The 23,626-nt window shown below is 52.4% G+C and overlaps 1 protein-coding gene across 1 annotated transcript in view; it reads right to left on the bottom strand.

Annotated features, from left to right (window-relative positions):
* The window catches only part of CD9 (CD9 molecule), a gene marked incomplete at both ends in the record, with an annotated part of 38,770 nt that extends 17,780 nt beyond the window's left edge, over positions 1 to 20,990 (bottom strand). Inside the window, 1 exon segment of the mRNA XM_080705271.1 lies at positions 20,925 to 20,990. Coding sequence (XP_080561397.1) covers positions 20,925 to 20,990 — 66 coding nt within the window.
* Between the last annotated feature and the right edge of the window lie 2,636 nt (positions 20,991 to 23,626).

Raw genomic sequence — 23,626 nt, 5'->3', positions numbered from 1 at the left:
ATAAAGAATAAAAAATAGGGCAGGGGGTGTAGCTGGGAGGTTGAATGCCCCTGGGTTCCATACCCAGTACTGGAAAAAAAAAAATCCCAGAAGGAAGGAAAGGCGGGAACACAGAGCATGTCTGTCTGTCTGTTTGTCTCTCTCTCTCTCTCTCTCTCTCTCTCTCTCTCTCTCTCTCTCTCTCTCTCTCTCTCTCACACACACACACACACACACACACACACACACATACACACACACACACAAACATAGGCCTGCTGCCTTTTTTTTTTTTTGCAGAACTGGGGACTGAACCCTAGCCCTTTTAATTTTTGACTTTTCTTTTTGCGGTACTGGGTTTGAATCCAGAGGCATTCTACTTCCAAGTTATACCTCCATCCTATTTTTATTTTGAAACAAGGCGGGTTTGGGGATGGAACCCAGGGGCATTCTACCTCAGAGTTGCAAAGGGCCTCACTAAGTTGCAAAGGGCCTCACTAAGTAGCTGAGGCTGGCTGCGAACCACGATCCTCCGGTCTCAGCCTCCCAAATGCTGGGATTACAAGTGTGCACCACCATGCCTGGCTCTTAATCTTTATTTTGAAACAGGGTCTCACTGAGTTGCAAAGGGCCTCACTAAGTAGCTGAGGCTGGCCACAAACTGCGATCCTCCGGTCTCAGCCTCCTGAATGCTGGGATTACAAGCGTGTGCCACCACGCCCAGCTACAACATCATTTTATATACAGAACTTGAGCATCCTTGCACTTGGCCATGGTGGTGGTGGGTGGGGGCTGGAATCACTCCCTGTGGGTACCGAGGGATGCCTGTACAGGGGTCTGGGAGGTCAAGAGATGGGTGGATTCCTCCCAGGTTAATTGGCAGACTGGTAGTCACGCCGGCCACATGATTGTCACGGCCGCTTCTCTTTTCCTTCATCACCCGGTCTGAGCAGGTTTGCTGCAGAGGCTCAGACAAGCCGCTGCTCACAGGGCCCTAGGAAGAGGACAGCAACTTGCCCCGTCGCCAGCGGGTGTGGAGGGAGGAGGAAAGCCTGGGGCCGTCACACTCAGCCTCGGCCCCATCCGCAGTCTGCCCCGTTTCCTTTTCCTGGTTTTGCCAGGAAAAGTTGCTTTGCCATCTGGCTCAGAATGGTTCCATCCATTTCACAGTAGACGGAAAAGAGGGATAATTTCTCCCCCATTGTTTTATCAGACATTTCTTTCTTCATTTATGCTCATTTTTCCCTCTGAGAAGATGAACGGGCAATCACAAGGGAAAAAAATGGGACAAACCTAAGGTGATGAGAGTTTACAAAATACTTTAACTGGTACTTCTCAACACTGTTAAGGTGGTGCCGAAAAGGAAAGTCAGCTGTCACGGACCAGGGGTTGCAAGGAGACACAGGGCCATCCCGTGGTACCCTGGGCAGGATCCTGGAACAGAGAGAGGACATCATCGTGGATGCTGGTGTCCTGCCAGTTAGGTCTGGACTTTTACTGGGGATGGAGCCCAGGGGCATTCTACCTCCGAGCTACACCCTCTGCCCTATTTTTTATTCTTTATTTTGAAACAGGGTCTCACTGAGTTGCAAAGGGCCTCACTAAGTTGCAAAGGGCCTCACTAAGTAGCTGAGGCTGTCTGCAAACCGCGATCCTCCTGTCTCAGCCTGCTGAATGCTGGGATTACAGCGTGCGCCACCACGCCCGGCTTAAGTCTGGATTTCTGACTTGTTATACACCAGTGCTGGCTTCTGTTGTGACAAATGTAACCTGGTACACTGGGACGCACAAGCCGGGCACGGTGGCGCACGCTTGTAATCCCCGCGCTTGGGAGGTGGAGACAGGAGGATCGTGCAGGTTCGAAGCCAGCCGCGCTGGCTTAAGAGACCCTGTTTCCAAATAAAAAGTATAAAATAGGTCTGGGAGTGTAGCCTAGCCCGGAGGTAGAAGGGCTTCCAGGAACCCCACCCAGTACCACTAAAAAACCCCCCAAAAACCCAAACTAACAAAAACAATGGGGCACACAGCAAGGACTTTAGGATTCTCTATACTATCTTCCCAACTTTTCTGTTGGCCTAAAACGAAATTAAAGGTCTAAAAAAGCAACAGTAGCAGCAGCCGCAGCAACAGCTGGGGCCCCTCTCTCCCTGGCTCCTTCAAGAACCTGCCATGAATTAGCCTCTTTCCTGCCTCTGCGATTCCATCTCTGCCAACACACGGGCAGGTCTTCCACCCTAAAACAACCAAACGGAACAAACTGCTCGACTGCTCCCCACCCACCCACCCACCCCCGTCCCCAGCAGCGGCCATCAGGGCACCTGCCCCCTCCCATCCTCAGACACAGACTCCAAGCTTCCCCATCAGCCTCCTGCATCCCACCCCTGCCCATGCAGGTCCTTCCTCCTGAAACGCCACCCTGTCAACCTAGGCTGTGCCCGCCCTGGTCTCCCCAGTCTCCTCCAAGACCGATGCAGTCCTCAAGTGTTTAATCCTCCAGTACCTTCATGTTCGTCCTTTGTCTAACCTCAGCACTCACCTCCCGTCTCACCAGAACACACACTCTTTGACGTTAGAAAGACTTTTTAGTCTGTTTCTTTCCTTTTTTTTTTTTTTTTTTTTTTGGTACCGGAAACTGAACCCAGGGGCATTCTATCTCTGGGCTATCCCCATAGCCCTATTTTATTTTTCTATTTTGAAACAAGGTCTCCCTAAGTTGCTGAGGCTGGCCTCGAACCTGCCATTCTCTTGTCTCAGCCTCCCTGGTACTGGGAATTACAAATGTGTGCCACCATGTTACTCCTTAGTTTTTTTTCTTGTCTCCCCTGTCTGTCCATACTTTGGAAAGAATAGTCATTAGCGCATGATTACTCAATAAATAAAGACTTCACAGAAAAGAACTCTGAAATCCACCCCAAAGACCTCTCCCTTTGGACAAACTTTCTTTCCCACCCATCTGGATTCTTTTTATTTATTTATTTATTTTTTTTTATGGTACTGGGAATGAAAACCCAGGGGCATTCAACCTCTGAGCTACACCCACAGCCCTGTTTCTTATTCTTTATTTTGAAACCGGGTCTCACTGAGTTGCAGAGGGCCTCACTAAGTAGCTGAGGCTGTCCGCGAACCGCGATCCTCCTGTCTCAGCCTCCCGAATGCTGGGATTTACAAGCATGCGCCACCACGCCCGACTGGCTGGATTCATCTTTTACTATCACACAACAAGAGCCAGAAACGACAAGACCAACTGCTTTCCTAGAGAGCGCACTGGGGAGGACCCAGGAGGCCTGGCTGGGAAGCACTTGGTGGGTGACAAATCTTCTCTCTTTGTATGTGATGTCACCATGAGATTATAATCCTTATAGAGTCTCTTGAAAATCTTCCGCTTTGCTCTGTACTTACAAGTCCACCCGCCTCTCCACCTCTCTGAGAGACCCAGTTTGACGCTCCGATTTTTGATGAACTCACAGGTAACCTGGTCACGTGGGGTTTATGACAGCTTCAGAGACACAGAAACCTAACACTGCTCCGAACCGTGGCCCAGTGAAGAGCGGCCTGGCTGCCTCCTCTCCTTCACAAACACCTTGACAGTGCACCTTTGCTAAAAGGCACCAGCACAGCGAAGGGCCCGGTGAGTCACTGCTAACCTCAGGTACAGGACAGAAACCTCTCCTGAAAACACATACCTGGAGTTAGAGGAACTGTCTCCAATTCCAGAGGAGGATTAAACAAGAATGAAGAAAGAGAAATAAAGTGTAATGGCGCTTAGGGGCGCCCAGTGCTCTGAGGATCCCTGAGTCAAACAAACTGCAAACAAACTGCAGGGTCTCGGCGACGCCCCCTCCTAGGGCCTGACTGGCTGTTCATTTTTCTTTTCTTAAAGGACAAAATACTCATCACACCTTCCCATCCAGCTGTCTTAGGAAGCCCAGAGAGCACAGAGTGGTTGACTCTCCACGGTGCTTTCTCTCCGTGGTCTGCTGTGGACTAGAAGTGGCCAGACCTGCCACACTGGGGAGGCGGTGGGTGGATGGGGTCCTGGGGAGAGGGAGAGGATTCATTCTTCCCTGTTTTTCACTGTCCTTCTGGAAAAGCAAGGGCTATTTCAGGAAGGAACAGGTGGCATAATAGGAAGTAGCTCACAAGGGACGGGAGGCGCTGGAGCTGACACCTGTCACCTGTCACCTGCACGGCTAGCCTGGCCCGGAGCATGCCTCAACACGGAGTGGGCGTCAGAATGACTTAGGATATTTTTCTTTTTTTCGGTACTAGGGATGGAACCCAGGGGCATTCTACCTCCAAGCTACACCCCCTGTCCTATTTTTTTATTCTTTATTTTGAAACTGGGTCTCACTAGGTTGCAAAGGGCCTCACTGAGTAGCTGAGGCTGTCCGCGAACCGCGATACTCCAGTCTCAGCCTCCCAAATGCCGGGATTACAAGTGTGCACCACCATGCCTGGCTTGAATTTTTTTTTTTTTTTTTTTGGGTGGTACTGGGGTTCCTGGAAGCCCTTCTACCTCCGGGCTACACTCCCAGACCTATTTTTTTACATTTTTATTTGGAAACAGGGTCTCCTAAGCCAGTGTGCGCGGCTGGCTTCGAACCTGCGCGATCCTCCTGTCTCTGCCTCCCAAGCGCGGGGATTACAAGCGTGCGCCACCACGCCCGGCGAAATTTTTTATTTTTATTTTTCTTGCAGTGCTGGGGATTGAGACCAAGGGTACTCTACCAGCAAGCTATACTCCCAGCCCTTTTTATTTTGAGACAGGGTTTCTCACTAAGCTGCCCAGGCTGGCCTTTATCCAGCGATCCTTTTGTCTCAGCCTCCCAAGTACTAGGATTATAGGCATGTAGCACTGCACCTGGCTTGACCTATGAGATTCTAAACACAAGCCGGCCTCGATTCCAGCACAGGGGGATTCTGAGTGCTCCCAGGCAACTCTGCTGCACTCCTGGGTAAGAATGGTGCTGCCGGAGGATGGACACAGACTCTGGGCTCTAATTCTACCACCAGGAATTCAAACACTTTCCCCAACTTCTCTGAACCTTGGAGTCCTGATGTATTTAAAAAAAAAAAAAATATATATATATATAAGTTGGGTGTGGTGGAGCATGCTTGTAATCCCAGCAGTTGGGAGGTTGAGACAGGAGGATCGTGGTTCATGGACAGCCTCAGTACTAGGCCCATTGCAACGTAGTGAGACCCTGTTTCAAAATAAAGAATAAAAAAATAGGGCTGGGGGTGTAGTGTGGAGGTAGAATGCCCCTGGGTTCCATCCCCAGTACTGCATTAAAAAAGAAACAAAGAAAAGAAAAAATAATATAGTATGATACCTGTCTTGCCTTCAACTTAGGTTGAAGGTGAGTATTAAATGAAGTACTGCATATAGCCAGGCTGAAAACTGAACAGCTAGAGCCAGCCAGATTCAGTAGGGAAAAATAAAAGTGAGACGCTGGGCGTGGTGGCGCACACTTGTAATCCCCGTGCTTGGGAGGCTGAGACAGGAGGATCGCGCAGGTTCGAAGCCAGCCTCGGCTACTTGGTGAGGCTCTCAGCAACTTAGTGAGACCCTGTTTCCAAATAAAGTATAAAATAGGTCTGGGAGTGTAGCTTGGAGGCAGAAAGGTTTCCAGGAACCCCAGTACCACCAAAAAGAAGAAAAAAAAATGAGTGTAATAAGAATACTAACAGTAATAGACCTGGAGCGGGACAGGGGATGGCAGTGTATAGCTCAGGGCCACTCCGTGGTCATCTGCTGTGTGTCCTCCTACGATGGGCGAGGGAGGCTGGCGGGGCGGGGTCGCCTAGGACAGTGGGCTCCTGTTTTCTGGTTTCTGTGAATGTCTGTGTGGAGTGTTGGGTGGTGGAGGAAGGTGGATAAATTTACCTTCGTCACGCCCACACAGCACCGTCCACACTTCCCTGTGATCGGGCTGAGAATGCCAAAGCTCTGTGGGGACGGAAGGTGGAGGGACTGCTGGGTTCCAGGCTTCCATTCTTCCTGGGATCCCAGCTTGGACTCTGCAGAAGGGAGTTATTACAGAGGCAGGGACAGGGAGGGAGGGAGCTTTCCTGGGTGGGGTAGGAAAGGAAACCTTATACTCTTATCTGTCTGTTTATTTAGGGGCAGGCAAGGGCTCTATCAGGGAGCTACAGCCCCAGTCCTTTTTATTTTATTTTGAGACAAAAGTCTGGCTAACTTGCCCAGGCTGGCCTCAAACTTGCAATCCTCCTGCCTCAGGCTCCCAGGTAGCTGGATCCCAGGCGTGTACCATAGCACCCAGAAAACCCTGTTCTCTAGAATTCTCTCCTTGGGTAAGATGCTTATCAGCCTGTTTTTTTTTTTTTTTTTTTTTTTTACATACCTGGACTTGGGTAAACAGAAGCAGATAGTTATCCGTGGCACCTAAGAAGTTATAATAAGAGACCAAATACTGAGGGCGCAGGTTTCCCTGCCAGCCTTTCCCAGGCTCCGAAATACCAGTGACGCTTTTAAGAAAGCCACGGAGGTGGAGATAAGGCCTTCTGTGTCCACACAGGCTTCGACATTTAAAAACAAGTCAGGCCACCCAGACCTGCGGGCTCTGGGCCTCACCCACCTCCATAGCAACCTCAGCTCAGCACTGTATGCCAAGCCGAGGATGGGCGCGTCACCAGTCAGAAGGCCGGGCGGTGCCAGCAAGAACAAACAGGATCCCAGTGTTGCAGTCTCCTCTAATCCTCTCCTGCGTCCTCCTCCCCCACTTCAGAGGGAGGCTGGAGCTTTGGACAGGCGGAGGCGTCTGGGCAGAGCTAGAGGTCCTGGAGTCCGCCCTCACGCAGGCCTTCCACAAAATTAAACAACAACAAAACCAAACTCCAGTCCAATCGGCAGAGAGACGCCACCGGCAGCAAAATATCACTCAGGCTGAATTCGAAGGCATCCATGGGGCCCAGGACTAACTTTAGTTTTATTAGAGGTAAGCTGAAAAGCCCCAGGGACAGCCTCCATAGAGAACAGAAGTCTTCTTGTGGCCATGACCATCCTGGAGGCTGGTGGGCAGCCCAGCCTGAGGGCCAGGCTTTCTCATTAGAAAGCTCTTTTTTTTCTTTTTCTTTTTTCAGTACTGGGTGTGGAGCCCGAGCCATCAGGCGTGCTAGGCAAATGTTCTACCACCGAGCTACACCCTCAGCCCTCTCCAGAAAACGCGGTCAGCCTGAACTTCTACCAAGTTGCTGTCTGAAGGCAGCGTTCAAATGGCCAGAAATCGGCATCTTCAAGAGCAATCCATTTTTTAAATAAAAATAATTGACTTAAGCCAGGAGTGGTGGCACACGCTTGTAATCCCCACGCTTGGGAGGCTGAGACAGGAGGATCGAGCAGGTTCGAAGCCAGCCTCAGCTGGCTTAAGAGACCCTGTTTCCAAATAAAATATAAAATAGGTCTGGGAGTGTAGCCCAGAGGTAGAAGGCCCCTGGGTTCCATCCCCAGTACCACCAAAAAGAATAAAAAATAATAATAATAACTTAAGCCTGGCATGGTGACACAGACTTGTAATCCCAGCATTTGGGAGGCTGAGACAGGAGAATCGTGAGTTTGTGGTCAGCCTCAGCTACTTAGTGAGGCCCTCTGCAACTTAGTGAGACCCTGTTTCAAAATAAAAAATAAAAAATAGGGCTGAGGATGTTGCTTGGAGGTAGAATGCCCCCGGGTTCAATCCCCAGTACCACAAACAAAACAAAACAAAACACTTCTTTTTATCAGTGCATTATAATTACACATAAAAGTGGGGTTCACTGTGATACAGTCATATGTGCATAGAATTAAAATTTGGTCAATTTCATTCCTAGAGCCTCCTCTTCCCTCCCCTTGATCACTGTCCTTTCTGCTCCTGTTCTTCCTCCTGTTTTCAGGATTATCTTTCTCTTCTCTCTAGCTTCCATATGAGGGCAAGCACATGACCCCGGACTTTCTGAGTCTGGCTAATGTCACTTAGCCCGATGTTCTTCACTTCCATCCATTTTCCTGCAAATGGCATCATTTTGTTTTTTATGGCTGAACAAAATCCCATCGTGTATATATACCACACATATTGGGGACTGAACTCAGGGGCATTCTACTGCCGAGCAACATCCCCAGCCCTTTTTATTTATTTTTCGTTTGGAAACAGGGTCTTGATGGGTTGTTGGGAATCTTGCTATGTTGCTGAGGCTGTCCTCAAACTTGCAACCTTCCTGTCTCAGCCTCCCAAACACTGCTTTTTTTTTTTCGGAATCAGAGATGGAACCCAAGGGCATTGTACCTCCAAGTTACACCCCCAGCCCCATTTTTTAGTCTTTCTATTTTTGAAACAGGGTCTCTGAGTTGCAAAGGGCCTCATTAAGTAGCTGAGATCCTCCAGTCTCCGCCTCCCGAATGCTGGGATTAAAGGCATGCACCACCATGCCTGCCCTTTTTTTTTTTTTTTTTTTTGAAATAAGGCCTCAATAAGTTGCTGAGGCTGGCTTCAAACCTGTGATCCTCCTGTCTCAGCTTCCCAAGTACTAGGATTATAGGTGTGTGCCACCCTACCTGGCTAGGTACCACATTTTAAAAACCCATTCATCTGTTGACAGACCCTAGGCTGGTTCTATAACTTGGCCACTGCCATAAACATGGGAATGCATGTATCATTACAGTGTGCGGACTTAAATTCTTTCGGAAAGATACCGGGTATGAGGCTAGCCTTCCGGCTATCCCTTGTGTAGGCAGCAGTTTTCAGGTGTGCCCCTGGAACCTGCCAGAAGTCAAATTGGCCCTCCCATTCTAGACTCCATATGTACTCAGGTGTGGGAGGGGCTCAGCAGTTGGGCTTGGTGGAGTCCCCAGGGGAGACTTTGACACAGAGCTGGTCCTCTCACTTCTCTGAGCTCTGCCAAGCAGGTCTCTGGCACCCTGGGATGGGACACGGTGACTGTGGAGGAAGGGGTGTGTGGAGCTAACGGGAAGGCACGAAGGTCAGGAAGGAAATTCCCGAAGGAAATTCACGGGGCCAGGCAACCGTTCAAGGAACCTGCACTTGCACCGGCCGCGGCTCTGCCCGAGTCCCGCTCCCTCCAGCCCAGGCCCCGATGGCTCAGGGTGCAGGCGAGAGGCTCCCATGGCCTTCGTAGCAGGGCAGTGCTGAGGTTTGGCAAAAACCTCCCCTCTTGTCCCAGGCCAGGCCGCTATTATGCGTGAGAGTGGACTCCGACCGCCCACCACCCTGAACTCTACAAAAGATCATTTTTAAAAATAAGAAAACAAGCCAAGCATTGTGGTACACCCTTGTAATCCCAGTACTTGGGAGGCAGAGACAGGAGGATCGCCGGTTTGAAGCTAGCCTCAGCAGCTTAGTGAGACCCTGTTTCCAAATAAAATATAAAAATAGAGCTGGAGGTGTAGCTCGGAGGTAGAAGGCCCCTGGGTTTCATTTCCAGTAACACACACACACACACACACACACACACACACACACACACACAGAAAAGATAAGAAAGAAAGAAAAAAAGAAAGAAGAAAAAGAAAAAAAAAGAACACACAGAGGCTGGCGATAGACTCCACTTCTGGCGGGTTCTTTGGCCCATAAACAACTCGTCCAGAGGCTGGTGAAGGGAAATAAATAATAGGATAATAGGGATTAGAGCGGTCACTCTCCGTGAGGAGGCGGTGTGCGTACGGAATCTCACTGCGTCTTCTCACCGCTCTTACTCAGAGCAGGTTCTGGATCAACAATGTTAAGCAATTCACTCAGAAAGACAGTCAGTGAAGAGGCAGGGCTCAAACGGATTCAGGTCTACGCAGATGGCTCAAAGCTACACTCTTTCCCAGGCACAGGAACCCTGAAAGAGGAGGGCGGCCTGGACACGGGGGATTTCACTGTAACTCAGAGGTAGGGTCCCTCTACCTGCCCTGGCTTGACCGATGACTTAGATTCAGTGACACCCAGCACCTAGGTGAGCGGAGGGGGCTGCCCCTCACTCCTCGCCTGGGACTGTTTTCTCTCCCAGGCTGGGAGAGGAGGCTTTGCCCAGGGTCAACCCCACCTTTCTCTCATTTTCTACCCACACAGAAGCAATGGGGGCTTCCTTTGGCTCTGTTGGACCTGGTTTCTGGGTGTCCTAGGTGTTAAGAAAGTACTAGATAAGAGGAATCCCTTTCTAGGAAGTACCAGGTGTGCACAGAAGGTGGGGATGTGGGGTGCTAAGGCCACCCTTTCTGATTTGGATGCAAAGTAGGGTGGTTTCTCTCCATTTCTCCTAAGAGGCTCCGCCAGCCGGGCACCTTGGAGGGGCATTTCCAGGAAAGTACAGCACTGATCTCTCCCCTCACCCACCTCTGGGGTGGCTGGAACTGTGAGTTCCATAGGCAGGAGGGAAGATAAGCCCTCCAATCTGTGTCCTGAAAGAAGAGCCTTAGGGAAAAGTCAGCTCTAAGCAACCCTGTGTGATGCGGAAGTAGTGGGCTACGGCTGGATATGAGCATTTAGGAGGAGACAGATACCTGAACACAGCGGCGGCAGCAGAATCTACCCGAGAGCTCTTCCTGCGGCCCACGCTAACTGCTTGGTGGATTATCGCCTTCATTAAGCAGATAAGGAAAATGAGGCTGCAGAGATCACAGATTTGCTGCCTCCCCCATTCCCTGCCCCTAATAATTACCCCAGTCATAAATGGCCCTTGCTGTTTCATGTTGATCTTTAAGGACTTCAGGGGGCTGGGGAAGGTGTGTGTGTGTGTGTGTGTGTGTGTGTGTGTGTGTGTGTGTATGTGTGCCACATCAAAAAAAATTCCAAACCAGTCTCAAGAAGTCAGGTCCATGGGGAGGAAGACTTCTGCCTCTTATGTCCATGCAGTATCTTAAACTCAAATTATAGTCCCTTACCCCACCATCCATATAATTCAACATAAAAAAGAAACCCAAATTATAAAATGGGTATAAAGAACTCAAAGAGCATGCCTTTATCTCCTGACGCCTGTGCTGGTGTCCTAAGCACATACTGGCCGCAGGCTCACCCTTTCTGGGGATTCCAGCCCTCCTGGGGCTCCTGGGTGCAGGGGTGCAGGAGGCCCAATACAACAGCTGTGAGGCCTGATGATGGGTACCACTCCGCAGTCTCTTTGGGCAACTGTGTTTACAGGTCCCCAGCCAGGCCTCAGGCTGGTGCGGGGCTCTGCCTTCCTAGGACGTTTCCTTCATTATTGAGCAACAAGAGTGCAGGCACCAAGGGTTTCCCAGGGATAGGAGGGATGCTGGGAGACGAGAGTTTTACTGTGACCTGACACCCCTTTTCATTCTTAGTGGACAGACTGCCTCAAAAGTGGTCTGGATCATCCCAGTTAAGAGATGGGGAGACAGGCTCAGAGATGGGAAGTGGCTTGCCCAGGGTTTCAGAGCAAATAGTGACTCAGCGGCGAGCTCTCCCGCTCCCTCCCTGCACAGCACGGCCCACAGGAGATCAGACTCCATGTCTGTCTCATTCTCAGGAGCAGGGAGGTAGCCAGGGCCTCCTCTCCAGGGTGTGGCAAGGGATTGAGGGCCACCTAAGCTTTTTCTCAGCATACCTTTACTGAAATGAGGAAGCTACCTGGTTTGGACAAGTTCAAGGGCTGAGAAATCTTCCCTTCCAAGGACGAAGTCAGCATCATCGTTTAAAAAACCAGAGCCCTGGGGCTGGGGGTGTAGCTCAGTGGCAGTGGCATCTTGCCCCACAAGTGGGAAGCCCAAGGTAACCTTTCTAAACAAGAGCTCTCAAGTTTCCACCGCCTGCTCGCCAGATGCATAGCGCGTATGGGCCGGCCCATAAATAAATCCCTTTTCTGCTGAAAGCAGGCATTCTGATCTTAACCAAAATCATCTGATGTGGGGGATTGTTTGGGGCAAGTTGTGCTTTAAATTCCAGCGTACCACACATTTGTTTCCCATTGTGTACGCCTCACTGAGATGTCTGGCGATTATGCACACACACTCTTGCTTACACACTCCACCACGGGGACCAGTGGGCGCTCATCCTATCCGCAGAGCTGGCTACCACGTGGCTGCACAGCCCCAGAGGTACGAGGTGCCCTTCTTTACGGCTTCTGAGCAGAGCCATGTGGTTGTGGCCTGGCAGTGTTGGCAAAGGACACTCTCAGTGCTGCTCAGTGCGGTACCCTTCTCTCCCATCATGGGACACCCAGCAAGGGTTCAGGGGGGCGAGTCCCCCAAACTCCTGTGTCTCACCTGCCACCTGCTCTGTCCCTCACTGTGACTTCACCTTCGTTCCAGGTGAATTATTAGTTATTATTAGTGAGCACGCAAATATTTGCTAATCTCCACATTGTACCCTAAGTACTTTACTTGCCTCACTGGGTAGGTAAAATGATGTGTGTGTGTGTGTGTGTGTGTGTGTGTGTGTGTGTGTGTGTTACTGGAGATTAAAGCCAAGGTATTCTGCCTCTGAGTTGCATACCCAGCCCCTTTTTATTTTATTTTTAATTTTAATTTTTTTTGGTGTGTGGTACTAGGATGGAACCCAGGGGCATTCTACCTCTGAGAGACACCCCCAGCCCTATTTTTTATTCTTTATTTTGAAACAGGGTCTCACTGAGTTGCAAAGGGCCTCACTAAGTAGCTGAGGCTGGGCTCTCCTCTGGTCTCAGCCTCCCAATGTTGGGATCACGAGTTTGTGCCACCACGCTCGACTCTGTACTGTTGATCTTTTTGATCCCTTTTTTTTACTCCCAAGCCAGAGTTTTTTCCTTTTCTCTCTTCCTCCTTCCTGGCCACATCCGATCCCTCCCCCCTTTTATTTTTGCGGGTCTGGGGATGGAACCCAAGGGCATTTGAACTCCGAGCTACACCCCCTGCCCTATTATTTTTTTTTAATTATTTATTTTGAAACCGGGTCTCGCTAAGTGGCAAAGGCCCTCACTGAGTAGCCGAGGTTGTCGTGATCCTCCAGTCTCAGCCTCTCAAATGCTGGGATTACAAGCGTGCGCCACCACACCCGGCCTGATCCCCCTTTAAACAGGAGCATCTTCTATTGCTAAAGGCCCCAAGAAGGCGCATATGTACCAGAGAGAAGACACCTGCACTGTCCGCGTGGCCCGAGGTGCTGCCAGGGCCCGGCCTCCCTCGGGGGAGATGCTGCTCCCTCCGCTGGGCTCTGGCCGGGAGGGCGGTCCACATTCTGGCCGCACTCAACCCCAGCCGTGCCCTGGGATGCGGATCCTCTACAGCCACTTGGCATGTCGGCTTCTCATCCTGGCCTCCTCACTGTTGGTACAGCTGCCCATTGGCCACTGTGTGTGAGACGGGGCTGTGGCCCGTCCAGTGACCCCTCACCCTGCACTCCCTATAGGAATAGCCCCGGAGCCTCTGCCCTTCTCCCACAGCACCACCCGGCCAGCAAAGAGCACAAGATAGCACCCTCATAGGCTCTGCTACAGCTCTGGAGACATACCAACGGGTCCTGGAGGCACTTGCGACGTGAGAATGGTACCAGCTTCCCACGACACAGAAAGGTGAAGGTCCCACCCTCGCATGGGTGGAAATTTCTATGTGCGGGCTTTTTGTGTGTGTGTGTGTGTGGTACTGGGGGTGGAACCCCAGGGGCCTTCTACTCCGAGCTACACTCCCAGTCCTATTTTTTAGTCTTTATTTTGAAACAGGGTCTCACTGAGTTGCAAAGGGCCTAGGTAGCTGAGGCTGTCTGCAAACCGTGATTCTCCTGTCTCAGCCTCCCGTATGCTGGGATTACAGGCATGCGCCACCACGTTAAGTTTTCTGGTAATGAGGTTGCCTGTGTTAGGAAGCCAGGGCTATCCTTTGATTAGGGGGGAATGAAGTAGGGCATGAAAGACTGCCCAGGCTTGCTGAAAGGAAGCTTTCAAACAATGATTATGGTAGTAATGCGTTTAAATCTGCAGCCTGCATCGCCAGAAGGCATTCGCTTGGCAATGGGGGATCAGAAGGCATTGCCTTAGTGCCCTCGGGGCACACATTCCTCTCTAGGAGTGGGCCGCAGAGAGAGGTGCACAAGGTCTCTCACCTGGAAAACACCCATTGGAGCTGGGCATGGGATCTGAGGTGAGCATGCAAACTGGCACGCTGCCGTGGCTCACCTGAAGGGTAGAGGTGGTCTGGATTCAAGCATCTGACTTCTATTGAGTGGAATGGCAATGATGGGTTCACAAGGAACTATGGTTTTGCTGATATTTTCACTTAAAATTTTAGTGAATTGTGATTATCTCTTATGCCACAGACTCCATCAATGTAGGGCGAAAAGAAATGAAAACTGGTATGTTATAGAAATCTGTTTGGAATTGAATACAACTGTCCAATTTACTTTATGTGTTTTTGTTTTGTTTTGTTTTTGCGGTACTGGGGATGGAACCCAGGGGCATTCTACCGCTGAGCTACACCCTCAGCCTTATTTTTTATTCTTTACTTGGAAACAAGGTCTCACTGAATTGCAAAAAGCCTCACTAAGTAATAGCTGAGGCTGCCCTCAAATCACGATCCTTCTGTCTCAGCCTCCCAAATGCTGGAAGTAATTACAAGCATGTGCCACAATGCTGGGCTTATGATATTCTTAACACCCAAGCTAAGGATATTCTCCTGTGGTCCACACAGGAATTGTGTTGCTTCTACATCTGGACACTTACATGCAGCTTAGGCCAGAAGTGCACGCAAAGACTATCTGATGCTGAGATGCTCAGTTCAGAGGCAGGGCCTGGGAGGAGTCCCACCAATGGCCTGCTCAGGTCTGCGAGGTGTTCACTGGAACCCTGGATGTGCACTGGCTAAGCCGTGAAGGTCAGTCCCTTCCCTGACAGCCAGAGATAGCTGCTCATCCCCGCGCCCCTGCAGTGCTCAGCAAGGAGACTGAACTAAGTAGTGGTTCACACACCTCTCTACCCAGGGACCTTCCTTAGACTCACATTAAGCTGGGGCCCTCTCCAAGTCAGACGGCTCTGTCTGTCTCTATCACTTAACAAGGCTGTTTGTCCCCTCAAGAGTCTCAGTTCCTAAAAGGACCCCAGGTGAGAGATGTCTCCTTTCCCCAAATCTTCAGAGGGAAGAGGAGAAGAGGGCATGACCCTTCCAGCCCCATCTTGTGGGAAAGAGGAGAAAGCAAGTTGCTCCTCGACAGGTAGCATCCCCCAAGCTGTGGGAAAACCTAACCCAAGAAGCAAAACTTGGCTGGAAGCTCGTAACACTGGGTTTTTCCTGTGGACTAGAAACACACAACACTCGTTAAGTGAAGTGAGAGTCAAAGCCACTCCTTGGGCAGTGATTAAGCTGAGAGTCAGCGGGAATGGGTGGGGAGGCCGGCTCCCCAGGTTGGGCCCCACTTCATCATCATGAGAACCTAGCGCTTCTCGTTTCTAATGCCTTTTGCAAAGTCCCCATTCCCTGCCCATGCTGTCCCCAGGAAGTGGCAAGGCCACCTGCTCCTTATGATAGAAACGCGGGATCCTGCCGGGCGTGGTGGCGCACGCTTGTAATCCTAATACTTGGGGGGCTGAAACAGGAGGATCGTGAGTTCGCAGCCAGCCTCAGCTATTTAGTGAGGCCCTCCGCAATGTAGAGAGACCCTATTTCAAAATAAAGAATAAAATAGAGTTGGGGGTGTAGCTGAGAGGTAGAGTGCCCCTGGGTTTCACCCCTAGAACCACAAAAAAAAAAAGGAAGGAGGGAAGGAAGGAAGAAGTAAGGACGTAAGGAAGTAAAGAAGAAAGAAAGGAAGAAAGAAAGAAAGAAGGAAGGAAAGAAAGATGGGATTCAGGACAGGACAGGAACTGCCTAGAAACTGAGGCAGAAAACTAATATGGGGCATTTATGACCTGAGATTCAGACCAAAAAAAAAAAAGATTGAAAATATGAGCATATGCCGGGCGTGGTGGCACACGCTTGTAATCCCCGCACTTAGGAGGCGGAGACAGGAGGATCACGCAGGTTCGAAGCCAGCCATACTGGCTTAAGAGACCCTGTTTCCAAATAAAAATATAAAAAATAGGTTCTAGGAGTGTAGCCTGGAGGTGGAAGGGCTTCCAGGAACCCCAGTACACACAAAAAATAAATTAAAAAAAAAAAAAGAGCAAAACATTTTTTCACAGGCATTGACTTCATGGGATTCCCTAGAAAGGTTAAGATTTCCGAGTTTTGGATGACAACATACAATACTTTAAAATTATCCACAACTAAGTTTTTTTTTTTTTTTGGTGTGTGTGTGAAATTACCGGATGGAAGTAATTATAATAAAATTATCTCATCTGGGGACAGAATGTTGCTTTCCACGGCTGTATGCCATCATTGGATGAAAACGAAAATGTCCCTGGACCCGCCTGACTTTTCCCATGGGATGGGGCAGGGAAGCGATCCGCAGTCAGACCTCCAAAGCATAAATCACAAAATGTATTAGGCTTAGCCCGTTTGGTCTCCTGAATTCCTCCAGCTGCCATCAGCTTCTCCCGAGACTCCAGATCCAAGTCTGAGATTTTCAAACCCTGCAACAGAGAAGTCGTGGCTCTTCCGCGTAGAGGAGGTAAATAAAGCTTGATTGAAAAAAAAAAAATTGCAGTGAGTGAGTCCAAATAAAATCTCACTCACCCAACCTGGGGGAGGAAGGAACGCAGAATGTAAATAAGCAAGCAGCTTCTTCAAACTTCTCTGCTCTCTTTTCCCCCCCGACGCCACACAGGTCTATCTAAAATATACTGTCAGAAGCCAAAGAAACCTGGTGACCTCCGGCCCCTACCTCCCAGCCAGATATGCCAGGCACAACCTCTCCAGGGCCGCGCTCTGGGGAGAAAAGGTGCTTTTGTAAGTCTAAGGTATTCTTAAGTTCCAAGCTGCGACCAATTGCAGAAGCCGCACCTCTTCATATAACTGAGCTGAACAGGAAAATAAACAGAGCAATCTGGGCACACACAAGTCCTGTGTGCAAGGGGGATGGTTCACTCTCAATGCGCCTCTCCAAGGAAGAGGTGAGAGAAGCCCCAGAGGAGCCAGCGGTCTGGAGAGCCCCCTCCCCCACTGCAGCTGTTTATGAAAGCCTTTCCAAGTGTGGGTCTTCCCCAGCACAAGGCGGCAGGGCCTGGGGCGGGTGCTGTTAGTGTGTAGAGAGTGAATTTAGTCTGTCTATCCCCAACCCCAAGATCAGGAGTCTAGATCTTTGCTGCTGGCAACCATCGCAGGGGTGGCGGAGAAGCCATAAAGATGCGGGGAGGATAGAGGTCCTATTTTCCTGAGCAGCGCAGACACCTGGCCTCAGCTCACCTCTCTTACCCTGCCAGGTCTGAACACAGCGGCTTCTCCACTGGCCCTGGCGGTTTGTGAGCCAGCCACGGGAGCCATTTTACACAGCAGCCCGGTACTTGCTCAGCCCAACATCCAAGCCAGACAGCTTCTGGGGAGGCAGTGGGTGGGGAACCGGGAATTTTGCCACCCAACTCATCCCTACTGTGCCCGGCCCCTGAATCCTGATACCTCAGGGCTCTCTGCCTTGCAGTTTTATTTTCAGAAGTGCCCCTCTCCCGGTCAGGTGTGTAGCAGCCCTTGAAATGGAGTCAGTGTTTTGCCCTGGAGAAGGAGGTTGGCAGGAGCTGGAAAGACAGAGGCCCTGTGGGCTGAGTCCGCTCCTGTGGCTTCAACGTCCACTTCATGGAGAACTGTTCCTACTCTGTGCATACAGCCTCAAGCTACTTTGCACCAACGCAGAACAACAGCTGTGGGGGAAGCTGACTCCAAGCGGAGGTGCCAAGTGCCTTCCACAGCTGCGCTGAACCCTCCCTGGGACCCCAGGGCTGTGGCGGTGTTGAATCCAGAGCTTAGACCATCCTGCTGTATGGCCACAGACCCCTCAGGTACATGGGCACTGAGAACAGAAGTCTCAGAGAGACCCCACCCAGGACGGGGACAAGGAGCTGCCAGCAGGAAAGAGACGTGAGAACCGGGCTCTCGCTCCAAGGTAAAAGGTCAAGAGAAGCCAGGATCTGGGTCAAGACTCTGCAACCACTGTTCACTTCCATTTCCTGACTCCTCTTTTGGGGTCGTGTGGGACAGTCTTGTTGCTGCAGGAGGGAGGCACGAGGCTGGCTTTAAGGGTTCTTCTGAGACGTTTGTTCCAAACGATGTGGGGGGATAGAATGAGCGAGACATTCCTGGCCTGGCTCAAGCCTGGCAAAATTGTGTTTGCTCTGACCTTAGTAAAATGTTTTCCTTTTCAGCCTTTTTTATTTTGGGGAGGTAGGCAGGGAGGTCTGAAGGAAATGCAAAAACAAACCCAAATGGGGCTGGGGAATTTGGCTCCGGGGATGTTGGGAAAACAGACCGGTGGCTGGTTTGGCTGTAGGCATCAGATGCCCAGTTTGGGGAGGCCCAGGCTGCCTGGGCTCAGCTGTCATGGAGTGACCCAGAGGGATCAGAGCAGGACCAGGGTGGAGGCACCCCCAGCGCCCAACCGTCCTACCGCCACTGAGGCTGGCTCCTCTAAGGATCCCTGCCACCCATCCCCTCTCAGCAGCCTCTGCACACAGGTGTGTTGGTGGCCCCCGGCCTCCCGACTCCTGAATTAAAGGCCCACATTCAGTTCCAAATGCCAAATGTACAAATCGCTGGTCTCAAAAGAGAAAGAAATGGTGACATTATAAGGATTCCAGATATTTGGGGATCCTCATTACACCCTTCTTCCCCAGCCGGGTCAGGTTACTTCTGATACTCTCGGGCCACGTGACCCTGGACAAGTCATTTAACCTTCCAGGGACCAGATTCCTGATCACCAAAGAGTAAGATGCAGATCTTGCTCCCAGCTTTGTCTATATCATGGGATTTGGGGGCGCACACTCTGCAGACTGTGAAACGCTGTACAAGTAGACCCGCCACTCCCATATTTTTTCATCTCCAGGAAGGTTAGGGCATAGTCTCTCTAGGACCCCCCAACTTAGGACAGGTGAACAATGACAAATTCAGAAAAGTGTGGCTGAGTGCTCATCTCGGCTTGATGGAGACCAAAGGCTGAAGGAAACAAGGTTAAGGTCACTCCCAACCGGAAAACCACAACTTCCAGAGACAGACGGTTCTGTTTGAGACCACAGCCAGGCAGGGGAGCTTGGGCTGCGAGAGGAGAGGAGAGAGAGAGGGGGGGGGGAGGCAGGAGGGAGACAGGAGGACAGATTGCGGGCCAGCAGGCAGCAGACTGGCAGACTCCGGTGGCCAGAGGAGCCTCCTGCACATGCCAGGGGGGCAGATGGGGTACGCAGGCACACGGTGGCAGTCTGTGGCTCTCCCCAGCCCCAAGCCTTGCTCCAATGCTACCCCTACAGGCCCTCCAGGGAGAGGAAAAGTCCCTAAAGGACAGGGTGGGGTGGGGTAGGGTGGGGCGGGGACAGCTGAGGCGGAGCCAACCTCAGACATTCTTTTGTGGTGCCTGGAGTTGGTAAGTGGAGAAAGCCAAGCCTGGTAGTGGAGAGGCTGCTAGTGCTGGAGGGGGTGACTGCTGCAGGCGGGGTCTAAGGCAGGTCAAAGGTTGCCCTGGGCAGGGGGTACGTACACGCAGGTGCCATCCTCACTATTTTGAGTTGGGTAAGGGGACTTCTCGGGATGCGGATCTGCTCCCTACCACTCCTTCAGCCCCAGGGGACGGCGGTGGGGTCGGGTGGGGTGGGGGGATTAACTCAATATTTGCCCCTAGGAGCCAAAAGACCGCAGTGACCAGCTGAAAGAAAATACACACATGTTTTGGTCACACGCCTCTGTTGGCGCACACCTGTTTCTGCAGCCATCTCGCTCAGGGGTGGTACTGGGGTTACTGTGCTGAAACCTTTACTGCTGGCAGAGTAGCAAAGACTGTCCATCTGTGTGTAGGGGAGGTGGCCCTCAAAGTCAAGGCATAAGGCGCTGGTGACTCCAGGCTCCAGTCCCTGGGCGGTCCCTCCGTGCCCCAAGCAAAGGTTGGAAAGTTGGGAGTGGACGCAGCCCCTGTCGGTCTCCTGGTTCAGGCTTCCCATTTGCTGAGAGGCTGAGCGAGCGGGCAAGAGCTCTCTCTCCAGGTGAACGCCCCTTCTCCAGGGCTCCGCCTTGCCCTTGGGTGGGCTGGTGGGGGAGGGGGGCGAGGCTCCGGGGCGGGGGGGGGGGGCACCTGATCTCTGCCGGAAAGACAGAAGCGCAGGACTCATCCCACCCGAGGGGTCGATAGGCATCTACCCCTCCCTCCTTCTCGTCCCAAACTCTAGTCTCAGAGTTCTCTCCAGTGAAGATAGTTATCGCTCTTGGAAAGAGAATCACGACTAGCTGGTCTTTCAGGTAGCTTCGAGGGCGCTGGGACATTCTCAACGCGGCGGCTCAGACTCAAAGCCTGGGCGAACCGCGGGTCTGCGAGGTTCCCCCTGGAGGGTGGAGGGGGGACCCCCGGCCTCGCTCCTGTGCAAAAGTGCAACAGCTGTTCTCTGAGCGCTCCCTGCGCCATCGAGTCCTTTAGAAGGGCGCCCTTCCCTGCGCCCTGGCCACTTGGGGGGGGGGGCGGGGACTGGGTCTCGACCTGCACTGACCGCCCAAGTCTTCCTGGCCAGGACCCAAGTTCCCCGATGACGACTGTGCAGCTTCTGTCTACCGCACTCGAGGGGATCAGGGTGGGAGCTGACACAAACCCACCCCAAGTCCTCGGCGAAGGAGAGGGCCGAGGCCAGCCCGCGCGTCCCAGCCCACCAGGACCCCCAGGTTACCCCGCCGGCTCGGCTGCCGCAGGCCCCCCACGGACGCGCCCGTCCCGCCAGCGCCCGGCCCCGGCCGAGGAGCCAGCTGGCGGCCACAGCGCCTTCTCTCTCCGCGCCAGTCTGCCCGGCGCGGGCAGTGCCAGCTACGCGGACTCCCAGCCACCCGGCGCCCCCGGGTGTAGACAGCGTGCGGGGCCCGGGAACAGGTGGCCCCGCCGCGGAGCGCGCGGCCGTCGGCGCTCACTCACCCAGAAGACGAAGTTAAATCCGAAGAGCAGATATTTGATGCACTTGGTACCTCCTTTGACCGGCATGGTGAGGGTTGGCTGGGCTGGTCTGGGCCGGGATGGTGATGTGGGAGCCGGGGGCGCGCGGCTGGGACGCGAGGGACCGGGCGCTGGACAGAGGCGCTGGCGGATGTGGGCTGGCCTGCGGCTGCACTTTTAAAAAGTGCCACTCCTCGGGGCGCGCGGCGGGCCGCGCTGCGCATGTGCCGTGGGGTGCCGCCCCGGCCCCGCCCCCCGCCCCGGCCCCGCCCCCCGCCCCGCCCAGGTCCCCGGGACCCCGGCCCGCGCATCCCGCCGAGCTCGGCCTCCGCTAAGCCCCGAGCTGACCCACCCTCCATCCCGACGTCGTCCTCCCGGGGCCCCCTCTCCTTCCGAGCGCCCGGGGTCTTCCCAAGCCGCCATACCCAGCCCCTTGGACCGGTGCTTTCATGGAGGCCTCGCCCTTCCGGTTCTTCCCAGCCGAGTCCGGGCGCTCCGCCCAAGCCCTTAGCCTGGGAAGGGTCTTCCCGGGCCGGCTAGGCTGAAGGACCCTAACCCCGAAGGCCGGCTGCCAGCCTGCGGCTCCGGCTTTGACCTCGATTTGGAAGGAAAATGCCTTCCTTGAGCCGTCTCTTTGCAAACGTTTACTTATTGCACGTATTCTTATTTGGCACAGGGTGCGGAGTAGGTGGAATCAGAAGCTCGCCCGCGGTCCAGGTGGGAGGACATCGGGAGCCTTTGGAAGTAATCAAATCCCGATCGCCCCGTAGTAATTCGGCGGGGGGACTGGACAGGCAGGAGGGCTGGCCTGGGCTTGCGGCTTAAAGCCCTGGAGGGGAAGCGAGGGTGCGGAGGGGCTTCGGCGTCCCACCGCTCCACCCCGCCCTCCCTCGTGCGTCTTGCGGTGGAAAGTGCCAGGTGCCCTTTCTCCTGCTCTCAAAAACTTCTGTAGCTCCTTACGTTCAGTGACCTAAGTCCAAACTCCCCATCTTGCATTAGTGGCCCGGCACGGGACACCTGCGGGACTTTGTGCTGCGCCCGGACCCCACCCCACTCCACCTGGGGGTGCGTGCCGTGGCCGGCCCCACCCCCTCCACTGGAAGGAATTCCGACTTTCTGATTCTCAGGACTGGGCGAGGGGGTTCCTCTAAATCCTTTGCGTGTTTTTCAAAATGTAGTTTCCTTGAGTGCTTTTCTTTTCTTTGTCAATTTTTTTAATTTCATTTTTTTATTGCTATACTTTTGTTAGAGCTGTTTTAGGTTTGTAGGAAAATTAAGCAGAAAGTACAGAGCTCCCCCATTATTAACATTAGTGTTCTCTCGTCTGAACAAAACCGAATCATGCTCCTTACAGAAACATCAGAAACTACCAAGAAGCCAAAAGTCCGGAACTCAAAATTTTACACAGCATACTGTTGGCACACGGTAGTCTTTACTTTGTTTATTATCATTAGACTGATCTCACTGATTTTTTTAAGCAGTGTGGGGAAGGGAGCGGGCTTCCACGTGAAGACTCTACCACTCAGCTATCTCCCCAACCTGTCTCCTTGATTCACCCAAACACTTTTTTTTTTCTGAGACAGGAGGGTCGCAGTGAGGCTCTCTGCAACTTAGTGAGACCTGTTTCAAAATAAGAATAAAAATATAGGGCTGTGGGTGTAGTTTGGAGGTAGAATGCCCCTGGGTTCCATCCCTAGTTTAGAAAAAAAAAAATCTGAATCTACTTAGTGAGGGTATTTCTCTAGGAGAAGGAGCTTGGGACAGTGATTTAAATCCCCTTTCTGCCAAGTAGGAGCTTAGATCTGGTGGGGGGAGGGAGACTGGCTCTCTGCCAAGGGCTGAGGGTGCTATTTGGGGTTATGGAGATAGGCCTGGGGGCTAAGAGAGCTCCGAGGAGGGGCTCCTCCCCTGGATTGGGAAGACTCAGCTGTGCTAGGCTGTCAGTGGAGAATCTTGGGTACCAAGGCTGGGGCTCAGTGGGATGCCGGGAGGGCCCCTGGTCCCCAGCTTTGCACTCTGAATATGAGGGCAATGTCAGGTGGAGGGGGAGCGGTCCAGCTGTGCTAGCCTCTGGGGGATCCCTCCCTTTATCTCAGGTGGGTACTTGTTGGGTGGGCAGGGAGCTCCGTGTTGATAAGAACCATTGCTTGTGTGCCTTGTCTTTGGCTCAGAGCTATGGGGAATTGGACAGAAAACTGAGATGTGTTTGGGGAGGTGCAGTTGGGTAGCCCGAGGGGAGCAGTGGGAAAGCTGAACTGAGGGCCGGTGGAAATGTGTTAGGAGACAGGAGACGAGAGGGAGGGTGGGCATGGATTCAGAGAGTGACGAGGGAATGAAGTGGGAGCGGGAAGAGAGAGGGAGTCCCGGCAGCAGGGGCCAGACTCATTTATTTGTTCCAACTTTATTTGTTCCAAGTTCTCTTTGTTCTTTTATTTTTTCTGCTTTTTTGTAGTACTGAGGATTGAACCCAGGGGCGCTATACCCCTGAGCGCCACCTCCAGCCCTTTTGATTTTACTTTGAGACAGGGTTTTCCTAAGTTGCCCAGGCCTGCCATGCACCGGCGACCCTCCTGCCTGTCGTACTGGGATCTCAGTACGACACTGTCCCAACTCTACTAGCATTTCTAGAGAGCTTGCCGGGTGTCTCGGCAATGGCGGAGGCGAGAGTCCTGAGATGAAACCCC

Source organism: Muscardinus avellanarius, assembly GCF_963383645.1.
Source record: "Muscardinus avellanarius genome assembly, chromosome: 11".
NCBI classification, from domain to species: Eukaryota; Metazoa; Chordata; class Mammalia; order Rodentia; family Gliridae; genus Muscardinus; species Muscardinus avellanarius.
The sequence above is the reverse complement of the archived record's forward strand: the minus strand, read 5'-3'. Positions and strand labels throughout refer to the sequence as shown.